Here is an 11,476-nt window from a genome sequence, read left to right as displayed (position 1 = left end):
CAATGGCTTCTTTTTCATGTTTTGTCCCCATTCTTAACTGGAAATGAATAGAATTTTGCAAGAGATTGTTTGAATGATCTGCCGCTCTGAAAGCAAGGCCACAAAAGCTCTGAGAAGCCAAGCCAAGACTTTTACAGTTGTGCTGGGTGACTGGCAGAATCCATGCTGGGACGCTTGGGAATCTTCCCAGCAACTTCAGGTGTCAGAAGGTGACATTAGTTATGATTATCAGCAGTGAAACCCATTTGTGAAGTTGGGGAAGGAAGGGTCTCAGTATTTTCCTGCCATTGGCTTTCTTGTGCTGGATGCATTTGAATTTGCTCTTTCCGTTGAATTTTAGTGAACCAACTGGGGAGCCAAAACTCAGCTGAAGAATGAGATAAAATAATTCTTTCAAGCCCAGGTCTGATCTAGTATGAACAAGTAAATAAGCAGTCAGAAAGATTAATGTATGCTTAAATTTGGGTTTTGTTTTATTACCCTCTATTAGTATTTTAATGATTTAATTGGTTTTTTTAAAAAAAAATCTCATCTGGTTCTGCTTTTATATTCCAATCTGGAAGCTTCCTTGAAGGTCCTCTTGGCGGTTAAAAGGCCTTGTAGAAATTCTAAAATGAATACTAACACCTTTGGGAGAAAAAAAAGCAAAATGTGGAGGACTCCAGCACAGGAAAGAGAGAACAAGGAGTGGTCAATCCAATATGATTATTTGAAATAATTACTGTTTTCCGGTTAGACTGAACATGGCCAGGGAATGTAATTTAATTCCTTTTGTAAATATGTGTTGTGAAATAAAGCATTGCTTAGAAGTTTCAGTTTTCAAACAAAGGTGCAAAGTAACAAGCACAATTTAGGAAGGAAATAATTGTACATTACTGAAATGCTTTATTGTACTCAAGTAATTGCAAGCATTTGAGTAAATGCCTAGAGAGATTGTGTTGCAAATAAATAGTACATCATTCAACCTGGAAATCAACATTAAGTCCAGTGCAGGATGTTCCTTCAGCTGTAGAATTGTTTAAAAGGGAATGTGTAGGTTGTAAACCCTGCCCCATCGCCCAACCTGTCATTCTCAACAAATTTGTACTAGCATGCATGCAGAACCCCCTTTCAGGATGTGACCTGAACATGAGGAAATAATTAACAAATCATGATCTTACCACGTAAAGCAGCAAAAGACAAAATGGGTGTGTTAGTTATTAAAATATAAAACAGTGCAATAATTGCTCAATGCAATAAATAAATAAATAAATAAACTTCACATCACATAGCATTTGAAAACATTGTTGCCAAGTTCAGGCAATAGAGAGAGGAAACAACCACAGTCAGATGGAGACCGATATAAGCAAAATTATTGTGTAATTCACGACTGCTCACCAAGTTTGAACCATTCACAATTGTTTTCCATTCCTCTTCTTTGTCTTCAGGTTTCCCTCAGCCCATTCCCTTCAATGGGTTCCTGGTTTCACTGGATGTCAACATCTCACTCTCACACAGAGTTCTATTTATTTCAGTGACAATATCTTGTTGAATGTTTTCCAATAACGGCATGGAATGTTTCAATTATAACCCCAAAGGTAGATTGCATTGCTAGTCACTGTGACATTAAATTAGCTCAGGCTGAAGCATATTGATAAGCCAAGTAACATCCAACTCGCACAGTGAGAAATGTGATGTACCACTACAAAATGGTGTTCAAGAACACACTCAGAGAACCATAGCGCACTGTCCTGAAATGAATAGGCCTGCTTTGGACTTGGCCTGCTAGGAGCTTAACCAGCAATAGGTAGCCTGCTTTGTTTTGGTCTGTGGACACATTTGGGCATTTGGGAAACTTGTGGGCACCATCCCAAAATGGCTGCACTAGAAGGTGCACAAATATCCCATTGCAACATTCCAGCACAAGGCAGAGATGGGAGTCTGAGACCCAGCACACTGCACTTCACTTCTGAATCTGCAGTTTGCAGCACTAACAGAAACCTCTTTTTACAGCTGTAAAAACAAAAGAAAAGAAAATACCATGGAACAGCAAAGGTTCCTTCAAAAATGTTCTCTGGGGTACACTAAAATGCCTACCACTGTGCTAGGCAATAAGATTGAAATCTGATTATTGGTTATAATTACTCCTTTGCTTAACGAGGAGTCTGAATTCCTACACTAAGAGCAGCTAAGGAAGGAGAGCAAATCAGGAACCCTAGGAGTTCGCCATACCTGTGAGCTATGCTTATTATCCTTTTGTTTACCTTGGGAGCTAGTGTTTGGTTAACACGCACGCACGCAGGCAGGCAGGCAGGCGGGCACAGAGGCTATAAGGACATGAGGAAGCCATGCAATGGGACAATTTTCCATCCACAGCATGTATCTACTGAGTAATTCACAATAATTTATTTCATTATTTAGGCACTGAACACATGGGCCATTGCAAAGAACTACAATCCTGCATTCAATATAGTAGTGCACTTAAAACATTAACTACTAATGGTTTTGTTTATATAAAAATTCCATTCTGCATTTTAGATTTAAGGCAACACAACATTCACAATAAATACTAGCTTCATATATACAAAAGCCAAAACCTCAACCAATCCTCAGATACATCTGATCATAAGGATACTTCAATTGGTGCAAAATAGAGCAGCCAGGTTGCTGACGGGGACTGGGCATTGTTCTCATATAACCCGAGTTCTCCGTCAGCTTTACTTGCTCCCCATTGTAGTCCGGGCCCAATTCAAGGTGTTGGTTATCACCTATAAAGCCCTCAACGGCTTGGGACCTGGTTATCTAAAGGAGCGCTTGCGTCCATATATGCCCTCCCGCCCCGAGATCGGCAGAGGAGGCCCTTCTCCGGGAGCTCTCTGTGAAGGATATTAGGAGGGTGAGTACCCGGAGGAGGGCCTTCTCTGCGGTGGTGTCCCACCTATGGAATGCGCTCCCTCAGAGAGGTTCGCCTGGCACCGTCATTATTTGTTTTTCGGCGCCAGGCCAAGACCTTTTTATTTAAACGATATTTTAATTGTTAATTGTTGTTTTTATTTATTGGTTTTAAACTATTGCCGAGATGCTCTGAATTTTTAATGTTATTCTATGTTGTTTATCTTCTTTGCAAGCCGCCCCAAGGCTTTCTGAGATGTGGGCGGCATAAAAATGCTATAAATAAATAAGACTTCTTGATGCTCACACAGACCTCTGGCAACATGGGGGTGACAGGTAGAATCACATCAGACTCAGAACCTTCCCCCACCATTTCGAAGCTGCTTGCTTTGCCAAATTGATTGCTGCCCATTAAAACTACTTAGAAGTGAGTTGCATTCATATTTTGTGGAATATAAAATGCATGATTTCTCTCTTGGTGGTAGCAGGAGGATTTTTTACAAAATCATGTGTGTACTTACCTGAAAGTAAATCCTACTGAGCATGGGACTAGCTTCTGAACAACCATATATAGGATTGGAATTCCTATGACTCATTTTCTAATAGCTAATTCATCAAAAATCAAGGTTAAAAAAATAAAGTTTATATAACCCTTTAACTCAACAGTGTATGTGTTTATATGCTAAGTTTATGTAGGATTCAGGAATTAAGTAGCTTCTCATGATTTCTGAAAGCACAAATTGGAGTGAATCATCACATCTTTTGTGCCAGAACCCAGGCAAATTGTACAGATCAACAATTAATACAGACGGGCAGGAGAGAGACCTTGAAAATAATTTCTAACTCAGTGTCAGAGAGCTATTATGCTCCAAGCCCAGAATTTAGGACTAGACTATACCCTTTCAAAATGTCTTAGCATTTAATGTGGATATCTTTTAAAATACTAGCAACAGGTGGTATGAACAATTAACAATTATCTGGGCAGTCAGAAATGGGGAGATTTAACCCTTTTCATTTCCTGCTTCAGTCCTGACAAAAATCATTTGTCTGAGGCAACTGTTTACATTGGGAGGAAACAGCAGAAGTCTTGGAGGAATTATTTTTACCAGGACTGTAGCAGAGAGTGAAATCACCTCTTCTGTTCCTGTAATTATGAACCCTCATATTGACAATTTGCATTTTTTAAAAAATGTGCATATTAAAGAGAGGAAAAACCCCAAGGATGTGGCAAGTGTACCCTGATCTGATTAGTTAGAACCTCTTTCCCTTATGCAGCTGATACATTCCCGGATGATGTGCTTAGGTTCAATTGGTTATATATTACAGTGACTGGGAAACAAGGTTATTGCCCATTCTTTGACTTTTCTGGATAGTTTCCTAGATCAGTCCCTTGATCAAGTTTACGGATTGGTGAATGGTACATACTAAAATGAGTCAGGGCTCAACAGGAGATTGTCTTGAATTAGCAAGGGTATATATAGGCAGTCAGCTTCTTTAAAGGATTTCTCAGAATTTCCTCTAGGAGGAAAAGCTTTCCAACATCATACAGTGCAATCTAAGTTGGGTAATTAAAAAAAAAGCTGCATGTGGTGGGGTAGGGGAAAAACCTGTCTTACAGCACATGTGTATTCACAGATCTAAACATGTTTAAAACCAGTTTAATTGTTAAGGCTTTCCACAAAGAATTTTAAGAGTTATTGTTCCACGGGATTGCTGATAGTTTGCTGTCAGAAATGCCTTTCCTTTTATTTCACTGGGAACCATAACACTTCAAGCTGATTTACATTTGCAGTACAAATATGCCTTAAGTTTCAAGAAAGCATGGTTTCTAGAAGTTCTATATCTGCATCTGCAGAGCTTGAGAGAGTAAAAGCAAGTTTGCCCTAGGGTTAGATGTTAGTTTTACAGCATTTACCACAATGAATTTTCACCACTACCATTTTAAAGATATCAGAGTATGTGCCATTGGTCCAGAAAATACAGTGCTTCACCATGGTTGAAAGCCCCTTAAGTCAGCAGCAGCAGCATCACATGTACAGGCTTTGGGTCCTGGGTGATTTATTTTCTGAGGCCTCCATTTTGACTTTCCATGGCTCAAATGGCTTACTTCTAGGACATTGCTAGGCCAGTTCTTCTCTAGAAAAGAGAAATCAAATATTTAAAAAATTAAAATTATGAAAACCTAAATCTTAAGGCACTCCCAGTGCCACTTTGAACAATGCTGTTATTAAGATGAAAGTGTTTGTCAGTAAGATCAGAGTAACAATTATGATTTTAAACCACACTGCATCTTAAGATTTTAAGCAGTGCTGCTCACACCATGAAAAATAGTGCTCCTCTTCTAGAATGACTGTGACCCTGGGACGTCTCCACACTAGAAACTACATTAGGAATCCCTTCCCTATACTGCTTTTTTTCCCCAACTGCCATACACATATTGTCCTCCAGAGCATTTCATCTCCATCTCTCATGTTGTAACATGTTTCTCTCTCTCAAAGAAATCCAAATAGTTGAAATCTGCCTTGAAAAACCATAAACCATGATCCTATTATAACACTATTTAAAGAATGTAACAGCATAGTCTGGCTTGCAAAACACTGGCCTAAAAATATCCTAGATGAATGTAAAAGAGAAATTTGCTTACATTGATCAAAGCATAATCAGAATGCTTGTAACTGATACCCCCTGAATCACATTCACACTTTCCACTTTCCATGTAACCATTTTAAATCAGGCTTAACATAGAATTCTAATGGGAATAACAAACCCCACATATTCTCAGAAAGCAATTTGAATTGGTTATCATAGTTGTTTATTTTGTACTTTGAAGTTTACATATTGCAAATCACAATAAGGCAGAAACCCTGAACATTAATTAAATTAACTCCCTCTGGCTTATAAATGTAACCTTAATCATCTTGCAGCTGGCACAAATTGGAAAAACTGAGATTGATAAAGGAAACAAATACAGCAATGCCAGTTCTAGTAGCTCCTTAAACCTGTTTTTGAAGTTCAGGCCCTGACACTTCAAAAATTATTTGTATCTTTATTATTTGCATTTTAATAAACAGACTATCTCTTTACAGTGTTTCTCTGGTACCTTTCTCTAGTTCATATACTTCATTCAAATGAGCAAAGACATGCCCAGTGCTAGGAGAAACTATGGCTCAGACAAATAAAACCAGGTAGTTCGTATAAAACAGTAACTGCAGAAATATTTGTTACATTATACAGGTACTACAAGCACATGCAGAACAAACATCACAGTTAATGAATCCAGCCACAATATGAAACATTTAGTTGTCCTTATCAGAGAATGAACTGTACACACATTAAAAAGTGCCATTTTATCTTCTGCTTTACAATGGTTACTCATTTTCAAAAGGACACTGGGAATAAATGATGGTAAGAAAAACAGTGCAGCTTGGTGGTTTACGTTTGCAGAATAATTTTATTCACTTGGTTCACAAGGAAATTCGTCGTTCAAAGACATTTAAGACAGGTCATCACAATATTGATATTCAGGCTACCAAATTCTGGCAATGTGAAAAAACTGCTGGCTTTATCTTTCTTTCTGTACAGCAAGTAACACAACAATCTGGTGCTTTTTAGAAGGAGTACACATTCATGAATTGCACATATAGATCCACAAATTAAATCACATACCCATGATGAGATAGATATACAAGACTTTGATTAAAAAAATATTTTCTGAAGAACCACTTCTCAACCTGCATAATTTACCTCCATAAGCTAAGCTAACTTCTGAAATAGAAGATGGGTGAGAACTATCATGTGGTTCTCATGTGGTCCATCTGCCTATATACACGTGCTTGTTAAAATCATCAGGTCTAGCTTTGCTACTCCATACATTCATCTTTTTCAGTCTAGACCCTTCATTATTCTATATATCTCTGTGCTAATATGTTTTCATTTTTGCAGCTTTGGGATCCTGGTGTCTTGATGCAAGTGATTTGAAATATATATTCAAAAAACACAATTTTTAACAGAAACATCCGTGTTCTAGTATAACACATAAATCCGAGGGTCATACACCCCCTTCTCATTCTGCAGCTAAGAAAATAGGAAGTTTTTGCTTTTTTTTTTTAACACAGCATGGTTTGCTGTTATGTCTGAACTAGGACTGTTTAACTATGATTTGTCTGAACAAACCAACTTTGAATTGTAAGTTACAGTCTGTAGTTAAAACTAGCCACAGTTCCCATTTCAGAAGCAATATCAAATGTAGCCAAATTGGAATAGGAGAAAGGGAAGGCAAAAGCAGAAGTCTACTTGCATGATGTTGGATGTGGCCCTAGTTGCCACAAAAATCAGTGGGTGGCCTAATAAAGCAAAGGGAGCCCTGCATCTTTGTTTCAACACCTGAAAAATGTTTGTGGTTTATAAAAAAAAAAGAGATGGCAAAATGAATTAATTGTAGAGGGTTAAGAAGCCTCAAAAGACCTCTGATATATTGTTTTCATATACATTTTGACTAAGTGCAAAATATTTTTATTTACATGTGCAATACAAGAGATCATGATTTAAGCTTGTGCGTTATTACAGCTTTTGTAAAACAGTCACACTGCTTTTAGTTGCACAAATAAATATTTAATGTACTTGCTATAATTTCATTATTATTTCAAGTTTATCATTTGGCAGCCAAAGGCAACAAGGCAAACCACTCTCTACGTTGAAATACAATTGTTCATCCCAAGAAAAAGGCAGTTCTTCCACACAAATGCTTTTTGCAAACTGACAAATTAAAAGATATCATTTTTAAAAGTTCAGTTGATTCTTTCAAGGGTTACATCATGCTCCTGAGTTCATACTTCTCATAATTGTTCAAAGAAGAATCATAACATTGTAGGAGAGCCCACAATATAATGGCAGACTTCAAAAGAGAGAACAGGACCTCTAAAGGAAACAAGCTTTTACTATATTTTTGCTACAGCTGAAAATAGGTAGAATTCCTTTCACAAACACTGCAGAATGCATTAAAAAAGGTAGGGGTGTGTGTGTGTGTAAAAACATCTCTTTCCCTTTCCACCCCTAATTTTACATGGAAAAATAGCTTTGTATAATGTGCTACAAATAAAAGGAATGGAATAAGGCCACTCAGTGACAGACAATAGTGATTTAACCTTGGACACTACAAAAATGGCAGATGTTGACAAGTGTTATAAAAGAGATCTCTTCATTCCCTTACGTCCCAGTTCTGTGGAGGTGCCCATTAACCATCTGAACTCAGAGGATTACAGGTCTGAATGGGAGGGACAAAGAGCCAGTGGTCACCCTAGTGTCGCACTTTGGAGTGGGAAGGAAGGAAGCCCAGGCACTGTCAGGATAAATGATATCATGGTGGTACCCATCTCTTCCCTACCCTGCCTGCACCGCAAATGCCCCAAAAGCCTTTCTCTGAGGTAGATTTTCTGGTTCTAAGTGGAAGATAGAAAGGGCTTGCCAGTTATGAGGTTGTAGCTGGAAATCAAAAAACTCCTATAACCATCTGGAGGCCACAAGATTTGGCTGTTACTGCCCTTAATTGTTCAATAGTCAATTAAAAAGGATGAAGCTATTGACTTTCATTCCTAAGAACAAAACTAGCTATGTTAGACTTCAGAATACAGTCTAGTATTTTAATTTGTAATGCAGTGGTAGTCCCATAATTAATAGCATGTTTATTCATAAAGGTAACTCATATCTCAACTTCCACTTTCTATCCTTAGGCTAAATGTAGCCTTGTCAAAGAGCAATTGAACTTTGTGTAGGTCCACAAAAACTAAAGGAGGATGTTGTAGGCATCTGCTCTACAGTATGCAGAGAAATATACATTCATCCTGAAGGTTTATCTGACAAAGTACTATTTCCTGCAAATAGTGTCCAAGATAGCAATCTTTTCTTTCTGTAGCAGTTTCAGGACTGGCGTTGCCTTTCTCAAAGTGCTGAAATGTGTACCTGACAAAATCATATCTATACAACCAGGTTTTAGCCTAGAAATGCATACTATCAGGTTGAAGTGATCAAGAATGGAGAAGTGGGAAAAATACCAGAATTATATAGAGGAAGCTTGTGAAGTCCTCCTGCCTGAGTGAGATAAAAAGGCTTCATATTCTTTTAATTCTGAAGAAGTAAAACTAATTAATTATTCATTCAAACACTGTCCACCACCAAAGTCTCGGGATGGTTTGACAGCAAAGCAAATTAAATAAAGGGTCAGGGTACTGACCACCCCTCCAGTAAGCCTGAACAGCTCCCTTTTAGTCACATAGTCAAAAGTTGTTAAAGGGTGGTAGAAATCAAATCATATAAATGCCTGTGTTAATATAGTACTGGTTAGTTCAGTATAACCTCTGTCTTACAAGAGCTCAAATTCGTGCATTTTTGCTCACCTCATTTAACAGTGAGCACTTGTGAAAAGAGAACAAAAATTCTCTTTTATTCGTATGTATCACTATGTCATTGACGCATTCTGATTAGAGAACTTTAATAACATAGAGAATGCTTCAGCTTTTGGGCAGTATAGAAATATATTTTTTAACGGTGAATTTGTGCCATTTTACCTGTGCAGTCCTTCACCTAAACCTGGTTGTATTTACCTGTCTCATTTCACAGCAAACCAGATCAGCTTGACTTGAGTGGGGAGGTGAGTGCAGGCTCACAACGTTACCATTTGTCAGGATTTGAAAACAAAACAAGATGGCAATTATAGCAATTTAAGCAGTAACGCTTGAGACACACATACAAACACTCTCAGGACAACCAACAAAAAATGGAAGCATTGTAGGCTAATAAGAAAGTATATTATCTACACAAATCATATTTACATTCTTTTGAGAATGTTTCCATTAAGGCAAAACATGGCAGTAGTGCCAAGTATCCAAACTACATCCTAGACACTTGAGTCAAATTTCCTTGCATTCGTTTCCTAACAAAAAGCAAATGCATATCAAATATTTTCTATTGCAAGGTTATCAAATCACACTCACAAGCAACAAGTGACTATACATGGATTACAGTTTCTAGGAAAGCTGCATTCCATTAATAAGCTCCTACAGGTGTTTCAAGGGAGTTGTCACCAACATCAGCATATATGGGGGGAAATTTCACATATAAATTTTCACAGACACTCACACACGCACACACCCTACTTCATCAGCAACAGCTAGCATGGAATTGCATTTTTAAAATGGCAGATTAATAAATATTAATACAGGTCAGGTTCACACATAAAATGGAAAAAGCTGGTATCGAAAGATTTACCAGTCACATTTGCTCAAATAACACAGCAGATGGGAGTGCAGGCCAGCATAGCTGCAAAACAACACGGGAGGAAGGATATGTAACAGACTGGCCCTTCTGCACACAGGTTTGTAGCAAATGCTTCTTTCATGGGTCAATCTCACTTGGTGGAGAGACAGACACCAGGGGCTCACGGCTGATTGCGTCTGATTTCTCCCTGTAGATCGGGGAATAACAGGCCATTGACATATCCCTTTATATTATGGTGAAGAAACAGAATACAGTGTTTTTCAGTTCTTCCTATGCTGTTCCTTTTAGGCAACTGGCAATATTGTCTATTCTATGCTGCATAACTCATATAGCCTGAGCTATTTTAAAATGTGCCATATCTTGAGAATATGGTGGTGTACAGGGGTTGTGTGATCAATAGCAAATCCATTTGCTTTTAGTTTCCTTTCCAAGAAGGACTTTGATGATTTATGATGACTCTCATTTTGATCTTTTTTGTTTATTTTCTGGATATATTTTACAGGACAGGCAGTAGAGACATATTTTAAATAAAGCTAAATAAATGAGAAACGAGGGATCCCTCCACAACATGGTAGAGCTAATGAGTGAACAAATGTGTAACATCCAAATCTACTACTCTTGGAAGTTTGCAAAGCATCTAGTCACTCTTGGTAGCATTAGATTAATTCATAGAAATGCAGTGTGGCTCAAATAGTGTACAGTCACTAAGAATCTAAGATGCAAGATACACAGGGAAGTTTCTGCAAAGTGGTGGCTTCTATTCTTGTTACTAGAATATGGTGAGTGGTTTTCAGCATAGTCCTTTCCCTGTGACACTGTGACATACAGAAGTGGTGATGGATTGGCAGAGGATATACACTGTAACCTGGGCCTAAAGAGGGGAATGTGTGTCAAAGCAGGGATTAACATTTGGAATGTGTCCATGTCAAAGTGCCCAATTTTTTGTTTTTAGGCCTTTATCCAACCTCCATGGGAACGCACAGCCTGCCTAGAAGAAACAGCTGTGATTTAGCCCTGAATCATGTTTTTTTAAAAAGCATTCATCCTAATACAGAAATGTACAAATCAATATAGATTCAAATGGGGACTGCAGCTGGTTGTTTCTTTCCTTTCAGTGCACATCTATGGACTATGTCGGGTCTGTTACAATGGTACAGCAGTTGCTTTGCATCCATAGTATTCTAGGGCATTTATTTATTTATATCCTACATTTTTCCCTTTCAAAAAACTCAAGGCAGCTTACATAATTTTCCCTTTTCTTCTCTCAATATTATCCTTGCAACAACAACCCTATGAGTTAGGTTGGTCTGAGAGTCTGTGACCCAAAGCGCAC

The 11,476-nt window shown here is 38.0% G+C and overlaps 1 protein-coding gene across 9 annotated transcripts in view; it reads right to left on the bottom strand.

The window, feature by feature from the left end:
* Positions 1-4,591: 4,591 nt before the first annotated feature.
* PFKFB2 (6-phosphofructo-2-kinase/fructose-2,6-biphosphatase 2) overlaps positions 4,592-11,476 on the bottom strand; it is a 31,232-nt gene continuing 24,347 nt past the window's right edge. For 5 of the 9 annotated variants that reach the window (XM_044446394.1, XM_044446407.1, XM_044446425.1 and 2 more), the window contains one exon: positions 5,667-10,330. In XM_044446394.1, coding sequence (XP_044302329.1) covers positions 10,261-10,330 — 70 coding nt within the window. In that variant the 3' untranslated portion in view covers positions 5,667-10,260. Of the gene's footprint in view, positions 5,008-5,666; positions 10,331-11,476 lie in introns of those variants that run through there. The other 4 variants (XM_044446415.1, XM_044446434.1, XM_044446452.1 and 1 more) reach the window with 2 other exon arrangements.

The sequence above is a fragment of the Varanus komodoensis genome, unplaced genomic scaffold (assembly GCF_004798865.1).
Source record: "Varanus komodoensis strain SLA01 unplaced genomic scaffold, ASM479886v1 scaffold1, whole genome shotgun sequence".
NCBI lineage: Eukaryota > Metazoa > Chordata > Lepidosauria > Squamata > Varanidae > Varanus > Varanus komodoensis.
Note: the sequence above shows the minus strand (reverse complement) of the source record. Positions and strands in the feature narration are given on the sequence as shown.